This window comes from Nelumbo lutea, chromosome 1 (genome assembly GCF_056320005.1).
Source record: "Nelumbo lutea isolate HS-2025 chromosome 1, American lotus-T2T, whole genome shotgun sequence".
NCBI lineage: Eukaryota > Viridiplantae > Streptophyta > Magnoliopsida > Proteales > Nelumbonaceae > Nelumbo > Nelumbo lutea.
The window spans coordinates 39087963-39113310 of record NC_142684.1 but is presented as its reverse complement, the minus strand read 5'-3'; the positions used below and the strand labels follow the sequence as shown (position 1 = coordinate 39113310).

At 39.2% G+C, this 25348-nt stretch overlaps 1 protein-coding gene across 1 annotated transcript in view; it reads left to right on the top strand.

The window, feature by feature from the left end:
• Positions 1–24715, top strand: part of RRP4 (ribosomal RNA processing 4) — a 33683-nt gene extending 8968 nt beyond the window's left edge. Inside the window, exons 4-7 of the mRNA XM_088950580.1 lie at positions 2995–3084; positions 19516–19581; positions 20599–20667; positions 23504–24715. Of these exons, the coding sequence (XP_088806706.1) occupies positions 2995–3084; positions 19516–19581; positions 20599–20667; positions 23504–23962 (684 nt within the window). The 3' untranslated portion in view covers positions 23963–24715. The remainder of the gene's footprint in view (positions 1–2994; positions 3085–19515; positions 19582–20598; positions 20668–23503) is intronic.
• Positions 24716–25348: the final 633 nt, after the last annotated feature.

Genomic DNA, 25348 nt, shown 5'->3' with positions numbered 1-25348 from the left:
CATGGAGTTTCAAAACTTCTCTGGATCCATTCCTTGTTAGGAGAGATTGGTGTAAAGGCAGAAGAACCTACGATGCTGTACTATGATAATCAGGCAGCAATTAACATTGCCCATAATCTAGTTCGGCATGACTGGACAATGCACATTGAAGTGGATAGACATTTCATCAGAGAAAGGGTGACTTCTGGAGAAGTTTGTCTCCCATACATTGCTTCCGACTTGCAACTTGCCGATGTTCTCACAAAAGGTGTTGCAAAGAACAAGCTGGAGCATGACCTACGCAAGTTGGGAATGTGTGACATTTACTCCCAACTTGAGGGGGAGTGTTGAGTTGGGCTGAATTCTAGTTATTGGGCTCAGTTATTTATCTTTTATTTTTAAGTTGTTAAGTTAGGAAGTTATTGGGCTTTAGGCCCAATTGATTATGTTTTTTAAGTTGACTGTTCAGCATCCCACTCCTTTTCTTCTCCTATCTTCTTCTTTACTACTGAAGCTCTTCACCTACTTCTTCTTTCTCTTGACAAGGAATTTATCTAAAACTGTAATCAGTGATTTTTACTGATACCTTGGACTCAATGGGCAAGGAGCAATCATTCTTGACCTAGGCTGAGCTTGGGCCTAACACTTGAAGCCTAGCCAGGCCTGGTCTGTCCCACAGTGCATACATACATTTATATTATAATATACGTAACATTTTTACTATTACATATTTACACATTTTATTTTATCTGATGTTAAATATTTTATATAAAATTTTTAATATATATTATAAACATTTATGATTTGACATGTGAATCAACTCACGAGTCAGCTCACACATGAGAGAATAACTTGTTCTCTAGGGTTGTCTCTCCTTATATAGATGAAGGCAAGGCCTTCATTCTAAATCCTAAGCAATGTGGCACTTGGAACTACACTCACTAATATTTTTTTGATGAATACTGAGAAGTTTTATTAATAGAGTTATAAGAGATAAACAGAGAAGGTTCCCAAAAGAGGCGTGAGATGCAGCCAGATCGAAGTAGAGAATTATGGCTTGGCCCAAAACATCTGCTTCCTATGCACTCCTTATTTAGCTAGTGAGTCTGCTGATCCATTTGCAGATTTTCTTTAACGTTGGAAATAGACAGACATGTTTGTCGTTAGCCATCTGAATCTTCATAAAATCCCCTCGTAGGACCAGGCTGTTTCTGGCTCTTTTAACCACTGGATCACCAGCTTGGAATCACCTTCAATTAAAAGCTGCACAGTTCAGTTCTTTGGAAAATTGAGCTCCTTGTAACACTGCCTGAATTTCTGCATTAACTGAATCCCCTACTGCTATAGGGCCAGAGAAAAAAGTGATGAACTGATGATGAACCCCTTTGCATTTCTAAACACTCCCCTAATACTGGAGGGTCTCAGATTGCCTAGGCTGCTAAAATCAAAGTTGAGTGTGAAGTGGCCTTGCCTTCACCTATATAAGGAGAGACAACCATATGTTGAAGCAAATGCCCTATTTTTTTGTGTCTTAGGCCCAAAACTAAGCCAAGCCCAGCCCAGCCCAGCTTGGGCCTATGTAATATTTTTTCCAATGTTTTAAAACGCGGAGGCGTTATGTGAAGCGGTCCACTACCTAGAGGCGTGAGGCGTAGTTCATAATGCAAGAGGCGTAAGCCTCCGGAACACAAGGAGGCTTCCTCCTTAAGAGGAGGGGGGTTAGGAGGAGGATGGAGAGTAAGGGGGGATCTCCTTTTCTTTTCTTTCCTTTTCTCTTTTTTTCCTTCTCTTTCTTTTTCTTTCCCTTCCCTTTCTTTTCCTTTCCTTTCTTTTCCTTTTTTTTCTGTCTTTTTATATAAGATGTGCATGAGGTGTACAGAAAAAAAAGCGCAGGAGGGGCGTACGCCTCAGGTGCGTTTTGGGAGCGCCTTGCCTGGAGGCCCTCCCATGCCTTTTAAAACACTGATTTTTTCATGTATTACATATCATATAGTTTAAGATTTCATAAATAATTAAATTGTCATTTAATGCCATAGGCCCCACAGTCCAGCCTGGGCTGGGCTCGGGCTTAGGCTATACCCTTAAAATAGGTGCCAAGTCTGGCCTACCTGGACCGGCCCATGATAATCCCTACCATGAGCCATCTGTGCCATCTTGCATCTAGTTTATGATAGCATGGGAATCCTCCACCTTTATCCTTGTCAAAGCCTAGTGTGTGCATTGATTTGAGACCTTGTAACTTGTAACAATGAAGTCTCAAATCTCTATTGATGTTTTCTGTAAACAACTAAACATAGAGTCATAGAAGTACCAGTCTGGACTGACAGCTAGGCAGCAAAAATGCCAAAGCAGACTAATCGTACCTTCAGTAGATCATAACCACCAGTATCTTTTCCACTACGATATTAAATGACAAAGGATCCTTATGTCATTGCGCATGTTTTAATATGATATTTTCTAGTTTCTAGGTTTCAGTTACTGAAATAGTTTATTGTGTAATTATCTTACTGCTGCATATCTTAATAACGGCGATTTTTTTCTTTAGATTGTTGTCCAGATAATGCATCTTGGTCTATTGTTTTTTGATTTTTGTTCATTTTCTTAGCAGTAAATGATCTGGGACATTATCTTGGGTATCAATGCCCAATTTTATGCTTATGTTCTGTATGCTGTCTTTTTACTCATTCAGAAAATTCATCTAGGATCTTGTCGAGTCCTCTATCTCATAATCCATAGTGATTTCACCTTATTGCCTAGTTGGTAGTGTTATCATCCGTGGCTTGAAATGGTGGCTAATAATTTGTTCTTCTGTTGGGTATAGATTCTAACATTTTCTATTACTTGATCTTTTTATGAAGTTACAGCTGGCATTAGACATTTAAATTTCTACTTGGATTAAAGTTTAAACAGAAAGGAGAAAAAAGAACAAGAAAAATATGAAAAGAAAAAGATGAATAACAAATGCAATGTCATTCTACATCTTATTATCAGATTGTGCATTGCTTTGTCATGCAGATAGCTCCAAAGCGATGGAGAATAGAGATAAATTTTAGTCAAGATGCAGTATTGATGCTTTCTTCGATGAACCTACCCGATGGGATCCAGGTAAGGACATCTTTTTCATATTCTTTGGTAATATTGCTGGTGACAACTGATAGTTCTGTCTTGTTTACTATTTTCTCGAACATCTGGTAAAGGATAGGGCCAATGGGCACTCAAATAATACTCTTGAACATGCTTAGATGTACTAGTTATTGTACTATTATTGCTTGGTAAAGAACATATTTTTTGTTGACAAGATGGGGAGTGAGAAAAAAATGACAGCATCTTTGTGAAGGATTATGTTATCATAATTGCACCATCATTTCATACTTCATAACTTGTGCACAAATATATTACCTGTAAGAATTGCCATTTGCACAAAAAGTAATTGGGCATGTTACCTGATGGAAAAAGCATAGGCAACTCCTATTGATTTTAAACTATCAACATGGAATCAATCAAAGCCTCAGTTGCTCCAAATTAATTATTCATGTGGTTGTCCTTTTCATAGACACTTTCTGCTCCTCTATTCATCTATCAATAACACTACCACCATAAGAAGGTTTCCCATCATAGTTCCAAGTGATTAATTGTGTTAAAGGGGAGAATGGAGGAGGGGGGGCTCTTCTTGTGTGTTACTTGCATATTTGTTCCTGAAACTTTACCCATAAATAATGTCCATACTATATTCAAATGTTATTTCTACATGGTATTTGATGATAATCACGTGCCCTGATCAGCAAAAAGGAGTTTATTACTAGGAAAAGAAGACAAACCCCTTGCAATTAGTCATGCGGGGTAACTAAGAAAAGGGTGATGAGGGGGGGGGGGCTTCAAGTTGTCAAAGGGGAAATAGTGTTGACCTTGACAAAAGAAGAGAGAGGTTAGACCAGGGTCAGGGGATAAGAAGGACAAGGGAGATCATGCTAGTGGGAATTTAGGGCTATTCTTATGGGGGAGGTGGAGAGTTCACTAGAAGAGCTTTTGAAAAATTTGAAATGATTAAAAGGGAGGAGAAAATGAAGAAGAATATGAGACGAACTGAGGAAAAAGTTTGGGATGAGGACAATGATGGGTAGGACGAGATGCTTGATCCCCTGAAGACTAGCCAATGTATGAAGGGGGGGGGTGTTCTTGAAGGGATGAGAGATCCATCGTATGGACGCCCAAATCTTGTGGAATAAAGGGGTGAATTTCAAAAATTTTTCTCTCCCTTTCAACTGGGAATCGCATTCCCTATTTAGAAAATCATATTTTCAATGATCAATCTTGAACCAGATCTGAACCAAAAGGAGTAGGAGAGGATTATACTTGATATGGATAAATAATATCTCCCAACGAAGGTGTTCACGCCCAAGGAAGGATCCAAAGACTGCTCCCACTGAAGATGACGCAGTGTAGGATGGAGCAGAATCAACAGTATTCTTCTCCAAGAATTATATCCTTCACAAGAAACAACAGGATGGCACGTGAGCACATCTTCCTATCAATTATTTCTCAAAGAACTGATGTCAAGATCGAATCTTGACTTCTCCCACAACTGGAGATCGAACTGGATGTCTGGCGGCTACAGGAAGGAGGCGACAAGAAAGATCTTTGCAGGGATTGCAGAAATCTTTTTTCTGTGATTTCAGCTCTGAAGAGGATCTGATTATGTGATTCTTCTAAAGGCTGTCGCCCCCTCTTTCTTTTGTAACCCCAAAAGATCAGCTCCTAATCCAATTAAGAGCTGTTGATCCAAATTGTATTTGGATCAGACCTCTCTTTAGGTGATAAGGATAAACCCTTATCTTATCTGTAGATTAGATCAGCCTTCTCCTAATCTCATTAGGAGGTTTCTAGATCTGAATCATATTCAGATTTGGACTCTCTAAGTGGATAGGGTTAAGACCGTATCCTATCTACTGACCCATCTCAGAATTTGCCCATATTTAACTTATTAAATAAGTCCAGTTCGAAATGGGCTTTAGGCCCATTAAGATTGTGTGCTCACTTAACCTTCCTAACTACTGCCCAGTTGGGCTTCCTTGTATGGCATGGGACAAGCATTGATCTACACATCAGCCACATGGGTTCGGCCCAGCCTTTGTTACAAGGTCTGACCGAATACACTGTTATGGACAGTGCACCCACTGAAACCCATCAAATGGGATATATGGGCCCAACACTTACCCTAAGTGGTCCCTGGGCCAAGCCACCTTGTAACACCCAGGGGCTGTGGGAAGATGCAATATTAGCCCATCAGGTATTATCCTCAATGGTCTTACACTTAACCTCTCAGCCCATAATGATCATACACTGCCCGACAAGAGAGGACCTCTCCCTCGGCTACAAGGAATAGTGTTGCACTCTCTACTTATATGGATCCGGGGAATTAAAACCTTTTGCAAACAGTTTAGAAACCATAATATATATACTCTTATATTTCATATAAAATTACTTTGCAAAACAAATCCCAACGATTGAAATCGGCTGCCACAGTCTTGGTTTCCATTAGTGAGAGTGCATCCCCGATCATTACCTTTGTCCGTCAAAGGGGCTGGTCCTGTCACTATGATCACCCACTCAGATGAATTCTCAGATTGTCCCAACATACCCAGGTTTTGACTCCTGCTAAGGATCTCACTGATTGGTACATCAAATACAGCCCAATCCGACACTTAGTGCAATATCATAATCGAGTCTAGGGGTCGGGTGTAACTTTCTAGTTTTGCCCATTAATCTCCAAGGTCCAGGGCAATACTGGAAATCTGGTCCAGTTCAAAGATTCAATTAATCCTACACTGTATGTGCCTAGGGTTTCACCCTGGCAGCTGAGACAGACCACCCCAACCGACTTGGTGCTACAACAGTGTCAGCCTTATCAGGATAGGTCTCCCCAGACCGACCCATTGGCTGTGAACATTCTAAACTAACACGAGCCTCATTAAGTGTCCAGTTTAAGGGTATTACACAGAAACATACCAAGGGAACATGAATCAAATATGCACTTTTATTCATATACAATAAACTCATAAAGTACATCATTCTGATTGAAGCTAAGGGCATACAAAACTGTCCCAACAGTTCTCAGGCTTTCTTTTGGTTGGTCTTGCGTCTAGTGGGAGTTTAGGGCTATTCTTATGGGGAGGTGGAGAGTTCACTAGAAGAGCTTTTGAAAAATTTGAAATGAGTAAAAGGGAGGAGAAAATGAAGAAGAATATGAGACGAAAAGAGGAAAAAGTTTGGGATGAGGACAATGATGGGTAGGATGAGATGCTTGATCCTGAAGACTAGCCAATGTATGAAGGGGGGGTGTTCTCAGTCTTTCTTTTGGTGTGTCTTACATCCAGTGTATTAAAAGCACAAGGCGCAAAAAAGGCACAGAGGTCAATTTGCGCCTGAGGTGCAAGGTGAGGCACACGTCATTTTAAGCAAGGCGCAAAATACAAAAAAAGCGAAAAATTAAAAAAATTCAGAAAAGCCAAAAAATTCAAAAGAATAAAAAAAATATTAAACATAATATTAATAAAAAATATAAACTTAAATTATAAATTAAATGTTTTAAAAAACCTACTATCTAAAATTAAAATACATAAACATAATATTCAAAGAGGAAGTGGTAGACTGGAATGGTGTTCTAGTTGATGTCATGAAGACGCTTCTGGAGATAGAACAAGCATTCTTGATTCCATTTGAGAAGAAGGCAGGCATTTTGGATCTTGGCCGCTCTCTTGAGGTCACAACAAAAATACAGACACAGGAAGGTTGGGCCTTGTTGCAGAACTGGAACCCTTCCTGCAATGAGTTTGTGTTGGAGGATGTGGAGGCCATTCAAGTAAAATTGATTGGGCTTCCGTTCAATCTATGGAAGCAGGAGGTTTTCTCCCAAGTGGCAGTACTTTGTGGAGGGTCGCTTATAGCAGTGAATCTGTCTTCTCTTCAAGTCGCAAAGATCAAGGTAAAGGGCTCTAATCCGCAGCCGGTACCAAGATCAGTCGAGATCTTCTCTGGCGGGCGGTGGCGGAGAGTTTGGTTAGTGATGGAAGTTGAAACGTTGCTGTGGGAGAAAGATAAGGAGGTAGGAGACGATGGTTACATGTCCAAAAGATTGCCAGATGGACAAGAAATTATGGAAGACCAGTAGTGCTATGTCGGCTCTGTTTTAGAAGGTGGACCTTCGGACTTTAATCTGTTTGGCTCCAATTTTCCATTAAAAATGGGCTATTCAAATATTTTTGAGTTTCACCGGTCGGTCAACCTGAAGACTAAACCAAGTCTTAAAAAGCAGGGTTAAAAAGGATGGGCCAAATGCTGTTCCTGGGCCGAACCAGTTTTTAATTCTCTCCCACGTGATGACTTAAAGGGCATATGCGAGGTCTTTAGTAAGGCGATGGGGGACTGTACTCACGATCTATCATCTTCCCCATCGACCCAAGATAGTCGAACTGGTTCGGAGTCTTTGCAGTTGCAGTGGGCAAAGTCGCAACAGGCCTAACCCTCGCTATGAAAGGACTAAGGCAGATTGGAAGGACGGCGATGTAGAGTATTAGTGGGTTGACTGTGAAGCATCAGACGACTACTTTTCTTCTGAAGATGATTCTAGCAGCAGAAGTTCTGAAGACACTGTTTAGGTCAGCGTGGAGAGTTGGGATGACCTTCACATTGTCTCCGTTTTTGATGAAAAGGAGGCTGCAATTAATAATAGGAGATCACAAAGTGGAGATGTATTTCACTCAACTACGAACAGAGATGGTGATTTGCGACTAACACCAGTTAGTGGTTTGAAGGATATTCCAATTTATCAGGAGGGGATAGAGGTATCCAAGGGAACTCATTCCAGGCGAGAGACAGGAGCAAGATGATAAGTTTGCATTTTAGCAGGGGAACCAGGAGGTTACAAAGCATATTCTTGGTGGGGGTACAAGTTCTGAGATGGCCAAGTCAAATACTCCTTCGAAGCCTTCCCAACTAGTTAGAACTGAATTTGGGGGTTTGGAGAGGCACCGGAACTCCTGTTACTAAAACACATGTCATACTTTCTTCTCAGCCTTCTAGTAACCTCGACAACTCTGTTGGTTTAGGTTTTGATGCTAATATGTATTTTGTTGGTCCTACAGTCTCTTCAGATCCCATCCAAGGCCACGATTTGCCCATGAATCTGCCAGAGGAGAGATGAGTAGGGGATTAGGGGATGAAGTTGGTGTGAGAGAGATAATGGGAGAGAAAGGAGGGGTGGGTGGGTGTGTCTGAGGCTGGGGGTGAAAGGAGGCATAAGTTTGAGGAAGGAGCAGGGGCTGATAGGGGGATGGATACAGATTGGGAAAAAGAACCACTAAAAGGATTCAATCCCAAGAAGGTGAGAGTGACGAGGAGGTTGGGAGGGATTTAGTCAAGGGGAAGAAAGAAAAGGAGGCGAGAGAAAAGAAGCCAAGAAGATCAGAGTGCAAAGGACCGGTGGTGGATTTGGTTGATAAAAAGGGGTTGAAAGTGGAAAAAAAAAGAAGAAAAGGAACCTCAAAAGAAAGTAAGTAAAGAAAAGGGGGCAAGAGGAGAAGGAAGCTAAATGAAGTTGAAAAACTCATTAGTGATGTATCTTTATGGGAAGAGAGAAACTCCAGAATCTTCTCTGAAGAAGTGCTGAAGATCTGAGGGCCTTGATCCATATAAGGGTTGTATAGTGGATGAAATCCTTAGAGCTATTCACAGACTATACAGTGGATGACATGCTGAGGAAATGGGGTGAGATTTCTAGCTGTACCTAGACTAAAGCAGTAATGAGTGTGTCTTGGACTCCCCCACGTACGGGTTTCATAAAACTAAACTTTGATGGAAGTAGCAAAGGGAACCCTGGACAATCAGGGATTGGGGTGTTTTTAGGGATGAGAAAGGGGTTGTTTCTGCCATGTTCTCAGGCCCCATTGGAGTGGGTGGCTCCCTTAGAACTGAGATTCATGCAGTCTTGGAAGGAGTCTAGAAAGCTAGAGAGGTGAATCTCAGAAAACTCATAATTGGAGGGGACTCGGAGGTGGTGGTAGGGTGGCTGAAGAAAGACGATAGTGGTTTATGGAGATATAGCAATATGAGAAGGAAATTCATATGGCTGGTTCGAGAAATGGAAGTTAAAATTAGTTGGGTAAAAAGATCAGCTAATTCTTTTGCTGATGGGTTAGCTAAACAAGGGGTGGACAAGGAGTTGATGTTCTGGGCACAGTTGTAATTTAAATCTGTTTTTTTCCTTTCCCTTTTCTCTTTCTCTCCTGTTCATTTCTTGGGGCTTAAGCTGAAGTTAGAAGATAAGAAAGTTTGTCTTCCTCTTTGTAATTCTAATTGTTGATAATTAATGAACTGTGTTATTGAGAAAAAAAAAACCTCATTAGTGATGTGGAAGGGGATAAGGAGTTCAGTGCTAGGGGAGGGAGAAGGAGAGGGGGTCTATAGGCTAGATGAGGGCTGGGGTCAGTATTTGATGTGATCATGAAGATTATTAGTTGGAATGTAAGGGGATAAGGAAGTGCCACAAAAAGAGTAGTCAAAGAGGTATTGAGGAAGGAGAGATCGGATTTTGTTCTAATTCAAGAATCCAAAATTTAGGAAGTAGACAAGAAGTTGGATAAGAAGCTTGTGGGGAGAGAGGAATATTAATTGGAGAGAAGTAGTCCAATGTTTGGAAGAACTGGTAGGCGGATTCTCAGTTTCTATTAAGTTGAAGGGTGTGTAGGACAGATTTGAATGGGTTCTCACGAATGTCTATGGGCCAAACTTATATAAAGAAAGGAAGAAATTGTGGGAGGAGCTTGGGGATATTAGGGGACTCTGGGGTGGACCTTGGTGTTTAGGGGGAGATTTCAATGTAGTTAGGTTTGTGAGTGAGACAACCGGGGGTAGGCAAAGAACTACATTGAGTATGAGAAAGTTCAACTCCTTTATTGAAGCTTTTGAGCTAAGAGATATTCCTCTAGGGCAATCCTGCTATACTTGGTCAAACCTTCAAACATCCCCTATCCTATCCAAGCTTGCTAGGTTTTTAGTTTCACCTGACTGGGAAGAGCATTGGCCAGGGTTTGTTGGGAGAAATCTACCAAGAATCTCCTAGACCATTGGCCCATTTGTTTGTTTGAGTGAATTAGTGATGGTGGCTCAAGTCCATTCAGATTTGAAAATATGTGGCTTACTCACATGGATTTTAAAGAGAAAGTCAAGGTTTGGTGGAATAGTTTGGCCGCACCTGCAATGTGGGAAGGTCAAAAGTTCCTAAAGAAGCTTCAATTGTTGAAAAAGGAGATCAAGGAGTGGAATAGGGAGAAGTTTGGGAGATTGGAGGAGAAGAAAGTTGATTTGATTTCTCAGATAGAGGCAATAGATAGCAAAGAGGTAAAAGGAACTTTAGGTGAAGGTGAAAAGGAGCTGAGATGGAACTTGAAGAAAGAACTAGGGGAGACCTTATTGAGAGAGATTGGAGGAGTGGAATAGGGAGAAGTTTGGGAGATTGGAGGAGAAGAAAGTTGATTTGATTTCTCAGATAGAGGCAATAGATAGCAAAGAGGTAGAAGGAACTTTAGGTGAAGGTGAAAAGGAGCTGAGGTGGAACTTGAAGAAAGAACTAGGGGAGACCTTATTGAGAGAGGAAATATGCTAGAAGCAAAAGTCAAGAGAGAGATAGATCAAAGAAGGTGATGGAAATACAAAATTTTTCCATGCCATTGCAAATGGAAGGAGAAGGAAGTGCATGATTACCTCTTTAGTGGTGGGGGAAAATGAGATCACAAATCAAGATGAGATTGCTAAAACATTCTCAGAGCAATTTTAGGTCAATTTATAGAAGACCACTAATTGAGAGGTGGAGGATTGAAGGCATTGATTGGGAGGCATAGGAGGAGGCTCAAGTCCAATTTCTGGAAAAAAAAAGGTTTGAAGGGGGAGAGATTAAGGAAGCAGTCTTTTCTATGAATAGATCGAATTCACCAGGACCCGATGGTTTCACAATGGCATTTTATCAAGATTGTTGGGACATAATTAAAGGAGATCTAATCAGAGTGTTTAATGAATTCTATAGGAGAGGGGTGATAAGTCCGGGAATGAACTCTACTTTTTAGCACTGATCCCAAAGAAGAATAGTGCAAACCAACCAGGGGATTTCAGGCCAATAAGTCTAGTCACTAGTATTTACAAGGTGATAGCAAAGGTGCTGTCTCTGAGGATTAAAAAGGTGATATCCCCAATCGTTTCTCAAGCTTAAGGGGCCTTTGTGCAGGATAGGCAGATTATTGGTCAAATCTAAATTGCCAACGAATGCATGGAGGCTCAAAAGAGATTAAAGAGGAAGGAAATGGCTATCAAACTAGATTTGGAAAAAGCCTATGACTTAGTGGATTGAAACTTCTTGATTGAAATTATGAGAAAATTTGGATTTGGAAACTTGTGGTTAAATGGATCATGGGATGCCTACAAACTAGTCACTTTTCAGTAATAGTTAATGGGATAGTATAAGATTTTTTTGAAGGATTCTGTGGGCTTGGGCAGGGTGACCCCCTTTCTCTTTTTCTATTTACTCTGATTGTTGAAGCCCTACTTAAATTGATTTCAAGAGCAAACGGTGTGCAATTATTTAGGGGTTGGTCAGTTGGGAGGGATAATGTTTTAGTCACTCATCTACAGTTCGCAGATGATATTCTTATTTTTTGTGATGGAGAAAGTAGGGAGGGAGTGGAAAATCTAAGGTTGGTTGTGAAACTCTTTGTAAGGATGCCTAATTTGAGGATTAATTGGTCAAAGAGCTTATTGGTTGTAGTCAGCATTGAAGAGGATGAAGTGAGATTTCTGGCAAATTCCCGAGGCTGTGAGAAAGGTGAGTGGCCAATGAAATCCTTGGGTTTACCCCTTGGAGAGAACCCTAGATCTGCTAGTTTTTGGTCTCCAATGGTGGAAAGGATAGAGAAACGCTTGGCGACATGGAAAAGGAACTATAACTCATTGGGGGGAGAATAACCCTAATTAAATCCACTTTAGCAAATCTCCCAGTGTACTACATGTCAGTGTTTAGGATGCCACAAGGGATAGTGAGGAAAATTGATATAATCATGAGGGATTTTCTCTGGGAGTCAGGGAAAAAAAAGAAGGATCATTTGGTTAGATGGGAAAAGGTGAGGAAATTGAAAGAGGAAGGGGGCTTGGGAATAGGTAATGTTAGACTGAAGAATCAGGCTTTGCTTAGCAAATGGCTTCGGAGGTTTTCAAATGAAAATGAGAAATTATGGCACCGAGTGGTTGCATGCATTCATGGCATGTCGAGCAACGGATGGGATGCTGGATGTCTCCATAGGACTAACTTGGCTGCTCCCTCAAGGGCCATCCATGACATTCTCCCTAAAATCCTAAATTTTATTAGGTATGACTTGTCTTCTAGTAGCAAAATCCGATTTTGGGAGGATGTGTGGATTGGAGATACTCTTTTAGGTGAGAAATTTCCTTCTCTTTGTGATATGTCCAAATTCAAGGGTAAGCCTATTTCAGATTTCCTAAGTCAACCTTCTCACCTTCCAGGGTTGAATTGGAACTTTGGATTTAACAGGAACCTTAGAGAGTCTGAATTTCTTGCAGTGTCCGAGTTGTTAGGATTGCTGAATTCAGTTTTCTTGGGGGAAGGTGGATCAGATTCTAGAATTTGGGGTCCTAATTCTGATGGGTCTTTTTCTTGTAAATCCGTTCTACATTTGATGGTTGCTACACAATCTTCTCTTCATTTTCTGGTTAAAGAAATTTAGTGCCCTCCTATTCCCCTTAAAATCAGTACTTTTTGTTGGGAAGTTTTTCATGGTTGTATTAATACCTTTGTGTACTTCAAAGGAAAAGACCAAATTGGTGCTTGTCCCCTAATTGGTGTATCTTGTGTAAATTGAATGGTGAGACTGTTTTCCACCTTATATCTTGCCCTTTTGTCAGTTTTATTTGGAATTGGTTTACTTCCCTTTTTGGGTGCAGGTGGTCCTCTCTTGATAGGGTGGAAGGTTTATTCAACCCTAATGGTATCAGTGGTAAGACAAGGAGGGGAAGGATTTTTTGGAGGTGTACTAGAGCAGCAATACTTTGGACCATTTGGAAGGAAAGAAATGATAGAATATTTGAAAGTAAAGAAAAATGCAAGGAAGCTTTAGTTGAAACAATAACATTGGGGGTGGCACATTGGGTAAAAAGCTTGAAGCTGTTTTCAGCTTTTAATGGTCGAAGACTTTTTCAGGGTTTGGGGACTAATTGCTGCTTCATCATCTACGAGACGATAGTTTTTTGAGACTTACTCCCCTCCAACAGATGGTTGGAAGAAGCTGAACTTTGATGGGAGTTGTGTGAGTAACCCAGGTCCTTCAGGTATTGGGGGGGCCATTAGAGATGAAATGGATTCATTATTGCTCTGTTCTCCGGTCCTATGGAAGAGGGTGATGTGGCAAGGGCAGAGTTTCTAGCTACAACATATGGGGTTGAGAAGGCTAAAGAGTTGGGGATTAATAGACGGATCATCGAGGGAAACTCAAAAACTGTGATAAAATGGTTGCAGAAAGGGGAAGGGGTGACATGGCTGTTGAAGAATGATTTCAGAAGATTTAAATGGATGTCAAGGAGCATGTCAATTCAGGTGGGAGGGGTTAGGAGATCTGCCAACAATTTGGCAGATAGCTTAGCAAAGCAAGGGGTTCAAAGAACATTTATGTTTTGGGCACATTTGTAATTTTGTCCTGGGTCAGCTTACTAAGCTGATTTCTTTTGCAACTTCTTGTTATATCCTAAAGCATCTTAATTAATGAAATTCTTTCAAAGTTATTGATAAAAAAATACATTAACATAATATGCCAAAAAAAATCAAAAGAAATGCAAAAAAATATAAAACATAATATTAATAAAAATCTAAACTTAAATTTTAAAATAAATGTTTTAAAAAACCTATTATCTAAAATTAAAATACATAAACATAATATGTAAAGCATAATCAAATGAGAATTTAAAAATGAAATAAAACATATAAAACATTTTCAAGCATATAAAACCCACAATCTCTTTTTTTCTCAATTACATTACTTCATGTAGCTAACGTGACATATTACATTCCTAATTCTATGAGCTGCCTTTGTGCCACACCCTTCGAGGAAGCCCAAACAAGTCCATGTTCACACAAAAAATAATGATTTTATAGCTTTAACTGCTTTTTACTCACTCACCGGAGCTTCAAGAACCCCCTATTTGGTAATGTTGTCCATTCATTCATCCTAATAAAATATCTTCTTAAAAAGCAATTAAAGCTATAAAATCATTATTTTTTGTGTGAAAACTAAGAACTTAAGACCCTAACATGGACTCGTTTGGGCTGGCCTTGAGGGGCGTGGCACGGGGGTACGGGGGTGGAGCCCTCGGGCTAGCCGCTAGACTAAAAAAAAGGAAAAGGTGTCAAATTTTCAAAAGGCTCACGCTTGGGCTGAGGCGCAAGGCGTACCAGGCGCACACCTTTTGAAAGGGTTGCGCCTAGGACCTAGGCGAGGCACCTACCCTAAAATGCGCCTCGCCTGTGTGCTTAGGCATGCCTTTTAAATCATTGCTTGCGTCATTGTAAGCCTTGCTATTGTTGATAGTGGGTGTTATCTTAAAAGGAGTTTATTACTAGGAAAAGAAGACAAACCCCTTGCAATGAATCATGTAGGGTAACTAAGAAATAGGGTGATGAGGGGGGGGGGGGCTTCATGTTGCCAAAGGGGAATTAACGTCTACCCTGACAAAAGAAGAGCTGGAGGTTCGACCAGATTCGGGGGATAAGAAGGATGAGGGAGACCATGCTGGTGATAGTAGTCTTACCTTGTCTCAACAAGCTGACGAGGAGGGGGAGAAAGTGGAGATTAAGACCTTGGTGGATGGGGAGGTAAGACTTGGCAAGAGTTTAGGGCTATTCATATGGGAGGTGAAGAGTTTGCTAGAAGAGCTTTTGCAATGAGTAAAAGGGAAGAGAAAACGAAGAAGAATATGGGACAAAAAGAAGAAAAAGTTTGGGATGAGGACGATGATGGGCATGATGAGATGTTTGATACTGAAGACTAGCCAATGTATGAAGGGGGGGGTGTTCTCGGTCTTTCTTTTGGTTAGTCTTTCATCATTGTAAGCCTTGCTGTTATTGATAGTGGGTTCGGGTGTTATCTTAAAATCCTTGTTAGTGCTGTAATCTGCTTTTTTATTTTTATCAATAAATATTTTCTTTTATTCTTCAGAAAGAATAACTAAGAAACCTTAATGGAGCAAGTTGAAATAGCAAGGAGATAGTGGAAAAAGATAACTAACTGTTTTGGAGAAATACAAATCATTCCCCCAACCCACCCCTAAGAAGACCATTTGGAAGCTAGCAGACCTTAGGATTTTTTTTTGTTGATCATTAAATGAAATCTTTATCGAATTCAATTAAGAAAAATTACAAATAAGTGGAGGGAGGTAAACCACAGGTGCAAGAAGTCAAGGCTCTAAAGCCTATTTTGGAAGTCAAGGCTCTAGAACCTTTCTAATATGATGGAGAAGAATATAAGAAGATGAAAGTCTAAAGCCACAGGTGCAAACCCATGACCATACTCGAGCTTGTGCTAGTACCAAATTCCAAGCACATTTTCATGACCATCTGCAAATCTAAACCCATAATCCATATAACAATGTCCAAATCTTCCGTGAACCATACTCAAAACTTAGATCCATGACCAACCAACCAATTAATCATAAAAATATGAACAAAGAATTGAATGCATCTTGCATGGACCTTGTTATTGGTTTTTCTTGGAATTGAATGAAGCTTGGAAAATGACAAGATCCAACCTAGAGTTTACAAAGACAAGTACTTAGCTACTAAGATATGTCTTGGGAGAGAAGATTTGCAAAGGGAGAAAATGTCAAGAGGAGGGGAAGGAGGTAAAGGATTGGGAAAGGGAGGAGTGAGGAGGCATTGCTAAGTGTTGAGGGATAGCATCCAAGGTATCACCAAGCCTACCATTCGGTGGTTGGCTTGACATGGTGGTTTCATGCTTATCAGTGGCCTCATCTATGAGGAGACTCATGGGGTTCTCAAGATATTCCTTGAAAATGTCATTTGTGATGCCGTTACCTACACTGAGCACAATCGCCAGAAGGCTGTCATTGCCATGGATGTCGTCTATGCTCTCAAGAGACCATCACTGCCATGGATGTTGGGCTTATTTTCTTTTGTTGCTTTGTGTGTCTCTTATGGGTATCTGTTAATATGGATTATATGTGATGCTTGTTCTTGTCTGTTCTCATTTCATGGATGAGATTATGTATCTTTCATGAGCAATTATTTGAAAAGAATCAATGAGATATGATTTAAAAGGCGTGCTTAGGCGCACAGGCGAGGCGCATTTTGGGGTATGCGCCTCGCTCAAGTCCTAGGCGCACCCCTTTCAAAAGGCATACGCCTGGTGCACCTAGGCGTGCGCCTAATGTGCCTTGCGCTTCAGCCCAGGTGTGCACCTTTTTAAAATTTTGCGCTTTTTACCTTTTTTTTAGTCAACGGCTAGGCTGGGGGCTCTGCCCTCTGGACCCCCAACCACTCCCCTTGAGGCAAGCCCGAACAAGTCTATGTTAGGGTTTGAAATTCTTATTTCTCACATGAAAAACAATGATTTTATAACTTTAGTGGCCTTTTAAGAAGATATTTTATTGCAATGAATGAACGAACAACATTAGCAAATAGGGGGTTCTCGAAGCTCCAATTCACTCGCTCACCGAAGCGAGCGAAGTTGTGAAATCATTCATTGCAATAAAATATCTTCTTAAAAGGCAATTAAAGTTATAAAATCATTATTTTTCATGTGAGAAATAAGAATTTTAAACCCTAACATAGACTTGTTCAGGCTTGCCTCGACGGGCGTGGTACAAAGGTGACCCATAGAATCAAGAATGCAATATGTTTTACATCATATTAGCTACTTGAAGCAATGCAATTAAGGAAAAAAAGAGATTTTACATGCTTGAAAATGCTTTATATGTTTGCTTTTATTTTTAAATTTTCATTTGAATACGCTTTACATGTTATTTTTATGTATTTTAATTTTAGATAATTGGTTTTTTAAAACATTTATTTTAAAATTTATGTTTATATTTTTTATTAACATTATGCTTAATATTTTTTTTGCAATTTTTAAATTTTGGCATTTTTTTTGAATTTTCTGACCTTTTTTTTATTTTTTAGTTTTTTTTTTATTTTTTGTAGTTTTGCACCTTTCTTAAAAAGGTGTGCGCCTCGCCTTGTGCCTCAGGCGCAAATTGGCCCTTGCGCTTTTAAAACACTGATATTAAATGAGAAAAATTAGCTAAGATTTCAAAAAAAATGAAATGTCTTGGGAATTAAAATTGTATTCTAGGAAGATTAGCTTGGAAGTTGTAATTGAGATTCAATACTAATTCCCTTAACTAGCAAGAAAACTTATATAAATTTGTTAGTTCTTTTAGTAGTCAATTAAGAAAATAGAATTTGACTTCTTTATGCACTTTCTTGGTGGTTTACTCCAACTATCTCAGAGATGTAATAACTCTGAATGAGATTCCAATCTCAAATTGGAGCTTTAAGATGAGGCATCAAAAACTAGTTTAAGGCTGTTTGACTCAGCTCACTCTTTCTTTGTACTCTAAATTCTTTCCATATCCTACCATTCTTGTTTATTACCCTATTCTCTGATCACACTGCATCAAATCATCCAACCATTAAGAGTGATTTGAACCATCTTCACTCACCCAATAAAATTTCGCTCTAGGGGTGTTTTGCATCAAATTTGCCTTTTTCATTTGGACATACTAGAACTAAATTTTTTGAAATTGCAGATGTTTTAAGAAAATTAAAAGCATTAGTTGTTGTCATCATCATCATCATCATCATCATCATCATCATCATCATCAAAGCCTGTCCCAAAACAATGCCACGGAGCACATCAACCTGAGGCTTTGAGGTTGGGACAACATTTCTTCTACGGGGTCAGTGACAAAGACCCCCTGAACTTTCACATTATAACAAATACCACTGGCCATTAAGTCAGATGGCAGAATGCATTAAATTACCAAAATACCCACCTGAACTTTCCTTATTTTCTTTTCCTACCCTTTTCTCTTAAACCCCAAGTGACCCCAAAAATACCTCCATTTTCTCAAAATGAAACCAGCTAAAATAACAAGGGTCATTTCAATAACAGAAAAACAAGTTTCTTTAAATTTTTGTTTCATTTCACTGACATGAATGCCACTCTTCATCTTAAAATATAAAAATTATCCACTCCTACCTCCAATAAACCAAGAAAAACTAAATGAAACCTTAAATTTATACCTATCAGATAAAAACCTCTACCATTTTTTCTGAATATTGAATTCAGCCAGAAATCTGCAAGGATCTATTAGAGCAACTGAGAGGACTTCAATATTATATTTAGAAAACTAATTGAATCATAAATCATTCAAATAAACAAGAAAAGGATGGTTTGGGATTTAAAAAATATTAAACAGCTGAATGAGAATCTTTTTCAAAGTTAACTGATGGAACTCTAATGAAGGGGGTATTTGTCAAAAGTGAAAATTCAGGGGGGTCTTTGTTGCAAATGAAAGTTCATGGGGGCCTTTGTAATTTACCTTTTCTTCTATAATGGATTTCCCAGTGTCAATAGGTTCAGATATAAACCGGAATGATCTCTCCCCCTAGCATCTATATATTCAAACTAACTCTCAAGGGTCTCAAGTTTGCAATTAAGCAATATAAAACACTCAACCATCGAAGTTGAGATTAATAGTCCATTGATCCAAGGGAACCTGATCCCGAATAGACAGTCTATGTATGGAGTGGAGACTTTGCAGTAACCTGCCTGCCTCTAACAATAGAATCTACTGACACATCTTTCATGTTCTCTCCCATTAGAATTTGATGAACGTCAAAGATACTGATCAAATCAATAAAACTTCTGTATATTTCCTCTTTTATAACTGTATATTCCCTCTAACATCAATAAAATTTTTGCACATTACTGATTAAAAAATGGTTAAGCAAAGTGACCTTTACAGGAAGCTAGTATATTCAACGAAAATGCATATTCAAATACTTCGGTTTGAACCAGGAATTGATTACTTAATAGTGGAGCTAGCTTGCTGGAGTTTTATGGATTTATTATTAATGCTGTGAATGTTTATCATCCTGGTTAATTTACCAGCATTGAGGCATCATAGCACTTACATTTTTTTTTGATAAATAATTATAGCTTTAAATGTTGAGCCTGTTCTTCAGTAGATCACAAACCAAATTTTCATACTTTTTTTTTCTGCATGAATCTAGCCAGGGAGTAGAACCTAATGCCACTTCAGAAAAGCTTCTGTATATTGTTTTGCATTAAATTTTCGGTATTGGAGAATTGGAATTTCACTTATTCCTTGGTTAAGTTTCTATTGTGAATGGAAGCTATTAGCTGTATTCATTATTCATGGTTTCACTCGCTTTTTGATTGCTAGAGGCGGCGGACTGCTGTTGACGAACTGAACATGCGCAGTATTTTTGAAGAGAATGATGTCATATGTGTAAGTCCACTGATTCTCTCTCTGTAATAAAGAACATAAAGAGAATGATGTCATATCAGAGATTTGGTTCAATTAGTGGATGATTCATATCCACTAAGATGCAAATGAAATGCCTTGAAATATCAGAAGCTTTGATTCTTGTAGTTTGTAACTATTTGAATCTCCAGACAAGTCAATTCGGTCACAAATATTTGGTTGGCTCAGTTTGGGTCAGAAGAAGTTTTCTTATGGCCACGTAAGTTCAAAACCAACTCGGTTTTGTCTTTTAGTTCCATAATCTTGAATTTAAAACTATTTTCCAAACCAGAACAAGTGTACCACATGTTTATATCTATGTTTAGTTTTGTAAACTTGAGACTCAGAAAGGCCAGGATGGGGCTTGGTTTAGTACCTATGAATTATGATGAGAGAGAGCCCAGACCTGGTCTGGACCCTGGGCCTGGATCTGTATGGACCCGGTTTGAGCTTTGGGCCTATGTCTTGGGATAAGGATTGGAAGCCTTGGATGTGAGTTCTACAGGCTGGGCCAGGTCTGTAAGTTTTGGGCCCAATCCAAGAAATGATCACCTCTAATCTGGGTTCTTTGGAATCTGGAGGGGTGGACTGGATACTGACCTAACCTTAAGGCTCTTTTTTACTCCACACAGAGTGGGCCATTTCCAGACTTGTCGGCCCAATTTTATGGTTACTCCATTGAAGTCTGATATACAAACTTAATCTTGAACAAGACTAGTTTCTTAAGAAAAAAGCATGTGAACAAAATGTCGATGAGTACATGAACCATGAAGGTGTATACTTGCATCTTGCAACCAGTGGCAAGTGGCAAAAGGGTAATTGTGCCACTACTTCTAGCAAAGATACTTCGCTTTTTAGCTTACACGTGTCTATGACATGGTAGAATGGCAGAAAACTAATTGATCTTCATTATCATCCAAACCTAATCATGTTTCACCCTTCCATTCTGTTTAATACCAGGCAGAAAACTAATTAATGCTTCAATCAATTTTCATTTTTCAGGCAGAGGTTCGTGGTTTCCAGCATGATGGCAGTTTACACCTACAGGCAAGAAGTCAGAAGTATGGAAAGGTATCTAATGTTTGTACACATGCACAGACCAAGAATTTACAGGTCATCGGGGAAGGGGTTAAAATGAGACTTGCAACTTTTCTATATTAAAAGAAAAGCTAATTAACAAGAGGCTTAAAGTGAGACTTGCACTTGGATGATGTAAAATGATTTCAAGAACGAGTAGAAATAGCTTTGCTCTTTTACAACTCTAACAGTGATTTAAAGGTATGCCTAGGCGCACAAGCGAGGTGTATTTTAGGGTAGGCGCCTTGCCCAAGTCCTAGGCACACGCCTCACTCTTTTGAAAGAATGGTAGAATCTATCTAATGGACGCCAAGAAAGGTGCGGAATGGGGGGCGAATTTCAAAAAAAATTTCCTACCTTATTCTAACTGGGAATCATATTCCCTAAATTTAGAATACATTATTCAAGGATTTTACTTGAATCATAAACAAATCAGATCTGAACCAAAAGTAAACAGGAAGGATTATACCTGATCCGGAGAAATAATATCTCCCAAAGTTGGTATTCACACCCGAAGAAATAACCAAGATCCGCTTCTGTTGAAGATGACACAACTGTGGATGGAACGGAACCAGCAGGGTGCGTCTTACACACTGGATTCTTCACAAGAACCATCTGGAAACCTTGAACACCGAATCCTAGTGTCTTTCTTGCAAGATTATTGTCAAGAATTGTTTTCTTGACTTCCTGTTGCTGCAAAGATCCAATCTTCCAACAGGTAGTGGTGGCGGTTGAAGGAGGAGAAGTCTAGGGACGAAGAGGGCAGAATTGTCTCTTCTCTCTAAAGTTTGTGAGAAATCAAATCTTAGATTGCAGGATGTGCTTCTTGCTTACTCAAACCCCCTAGCTCGAAATCTGATATTTCTGTTAGGGTTTTTTCCTATTTCTTCTTGATTAAGAAACCTCCTAATGTTTTGGGAGTTATCCCAATCCAAATCAGTATTTGGATAGATGTTAATCTTAATCCTATCTGCAGATTAAGTTAGTTAACTCCTGATCTTATCAGGAGGTTACCAGATTCATCTCTTAGAGTGGATAAGGTCAAAGATCCAATCCTTTTACTAACACTAATCTCAGATTCACCCTATGAACTGATAATCATATCAACCCAGTTCGAAATGGGCTTTTGGCCCATTAAGTGTTTAGTGTTTAACTAGTTTCCAACCTGCTGCCCAGTTGGGCTTCTTTGTATAACGTGGGACTTAAGCATTGATCTACACACCAGCCACATAGGTTCGGTCCAGCCTTTATTACAAGGCCCAGTCGAATTCACTGAAAGACTCAGTGACCCCCTTGAGCCCATCACATGGACCCTATGGGCCCAACACTTACATTAAGTGGTCCCTGGGCCAAGACATCTTATAAAAACCCATGGATTGTGGGCAGGTGCAAGATTAGCCCATCATTTATTATCCTAAATGGTTTTGCACTTAACCTCTCAGCCCTTAATGATCAAGCACTGCTCGACAAGAGAAGACCTCTCTCTCGGCTGCAAAGAACAGTGTCGCACTCTCTACTCACATGGATCCCAGGAATTAAAACCTTTTGCAAATTTTTTGAAACCGTATATATATATATATATATCTTATTTTGCAAAACAAAATTCCAACGATTGAAATCAACTGTTGGCAATTTGGTTTCTATCAGAGAGAGTGCATTACCAATCATTATCATTGTCCGATAAAGGGGCTGATCCTGTCACTATGACCATTCACTTAGATGAATTCTCAGACTGTCCCAACATGTCCAAGTTTTGACCCTCACTAAGGATCTCACTGATTGACACATCAAAGACAGCTCGATCCGACACCTAGTGATGTGTCATAATCGAGTCTAGGGGTCAGGTGTAACTTTCAGTTTTGCCCATCTGTCTCCAAGGTATAGGGCAATACTGAAAATTTGGTCCGGTTCAAGGGTTCAAGCAATCCCATACTGCATGTGCATTGGGTCTTACCCTGATGGCCGAAACAAGCCATCCCAACACTTGGTGGCACACTAGTATCAGCCTTGGCAGGATAAATCTCCCCAGACTTATCCAATGGCTGTGAACATTTAAAATTAACACAAGTTTCTATAAGTGTCCAGTTTTAGGGTCTTACACAGAATTATACCAAACAACATGAATCAAACATGCACTTTAATTTATTTCCACTAAATAACAAAGCACATCAAATCCGATTGAAGCTAAGGGCATACAAGACTGTCTAACATCTTTTACCGAAGCTCCGAGAACCCTCTATTTGCAAATGTTGTTCATTCATTTATTTTAATAAAATATTTTATTAAAAGGCAATTAAAATTATAAAATTATTATTTCTTGTGCGAAAATTAAGAATTTAAGAACATAACATGGACTTGTTTGGGTTTGCCTCGAGGGGCATGGCACAAAGGTGGCTCATAGAATCGGGTATGTAATATGTTTTATATCACATTAGCTACTTGAAGTAATGCAATTAAGGTAAAAAATAGATTGTGGGTTTTATATGCTTGATTTTATTTTTAAATTTTCATTTGAATATGTTTTACATTTTATGTTTATGTATTTTAATTTTAGATAATAAGTTTTTTAAAACATTAATTTTAAAATTTAAGTTTATATTTTTATTAATATATTGTTTAATATTTTTTGCATTTTTCAAATTTTTTGATTTTTTTGGTATTTTTGCTTCAATAAGGCGCTTGCCTTGCGCCTCGAGTGTAAATTTGCGCCTTTAAAGCACTAAGCTCTAAAAGTTGTTTCCTAAAGATAACATGTATTTTTTCTGCAATCTAAAGCTTTTAATTCTTTTTTTCGATATTTCTAATATTGCGATTATGATTGATGATGCAGTTGGAAAGGGGTCAATTGCTGACAGTCCCTCCATATTTAGTGAAGAGACGCAAGCAGCATTTCCACCACCTTGAACAGTACGGAATTGATTTGATTCTTGGATGTAATGGATTCATCTGGGTAGGTGAACATGTAGAAGCCAGGGATAATATGGTAGAAGATCAAAAGAACAAATCTGAACAACAGATAAGCCAGTCGAATCAAAGATCCATGAATCTTGAAGAACAAGATAGCACTTACACTCCTTTGGCAACAAGGCAGAACATATGTAGGTTTGCAAATGCTGTTAGAGTTTTGTCTACGTTGGGCTTCAATCTGACTGTTGAAGTGATCTCGGACACAGTTGATTTTAGTACTTCACTGAATCTTGATATACATGAGATGCTTGGAGCAGAGTTTTGCGTTCGGATGGCAGAGAGAGAGGTTAAACGGAGGAGCTCAGTATCAAAAAAGAAATGATCTCTAGTAGAATTTGGTTTTTGTATGGTTACTTGCCCTAATTTGTATTTCTGTTTGTTTTCATACTTCCTGTATCGGAGGTGATTGAGAAATTTTTAGGGAAACTAGCAAATGGGATTTGTTTTTTACGAGAAAATGCCATAAAATGTTCAAAAAAAAAAAAGATTTCTCTTCTTGTTGTGATATGTGCCTTAGGAGGGAAGTATTGTTGCAATAGCACCAACCAACAATTGAGATTTTTCTTGCTGAACTTGGGGAGTTCTAACTTTGGTCTCCATGTGCCGATCGATCCTCCCGTCCTATTAGAGGCTTTCGTTTCCTTGCCTCTGCCGCTTGCACCTTCTGAGATAGATCGATTGATGTTCAGTTCTGAATTCCCTCCTACCGGAGGTGGAGGACCTAGACGTTCCAAAATCGTTGCTAGTTTGGCCATGACTCCCTTTTGGTTTCTCTCCAAGAAGTTCATCCTTTCTTCAAGATTTGACATCTCCTTTCCAGATGGAATGTCTGGCTCCGAGACCATTCGTTATGTGTCTTAATAGAACTCACCCCTAAAAGCTAGCGTGCAGTGCAAGTGGTGATGTCGATATTGCAGTGTTTGAACTAGATTAGGTAGACTAGTGCAAAGTTAGCCTGCGTGGGTGTTAGGACTGCGAAAGCATGTGTTAGACAAATATGTCATTTAGTTCCAATCAGATTGATGTACCATTTTGACAATTATTGTAAACGAATAAAGTATATAATTGATTCATGTCATTGTGGTGTATTTTTGTGTAATACCCTTAAATTAGACACTTAATGTGACTTGTGTCAGTTTAGAATTTTCACAGTCGTTGGATAGATTTGGGAAGATTTATCTTGTTAAGGTTGACACTGATGTGCCGTCAAGTTGGTTGGGGTGACTTGTCTCAGCTGTTAATGTGAGACTTAAGGTACATGCGGTGTGGGTTTTCTTGAAATCTTGAACTGGACCAAAATTTCAGTATTGCCCTGGACCTTGGAGAAAGATGGATAAAACTAGAATGTTACACCTGACCCCTAGACTCGATTATGATACTGCACTATGTGTCAGATTTGATTGTCTTTGATATGCCAATGTGTGGGTTTTCTTGAAACTCTGAATCAGACCAAAATTCCAGTATTACCCTTGAGCTTGGAGATAGATAGACAAAACTAGAATGTTACACCTGACCCGTAGACTCGATTATGATACTACACTATGTGTCATATTGGATTGTCTTTGATATGTCAATCAGTGAGATCCTCCAAGGGGGTCAAAACCTGGGTATGTTGGGACAATCCGAGAATTCATCTTAGTGGGGTGATCATAGTGATAAGATCAACCACTTTGTTGGACAAAATGAATGATCAGATATGCAGTTTCTT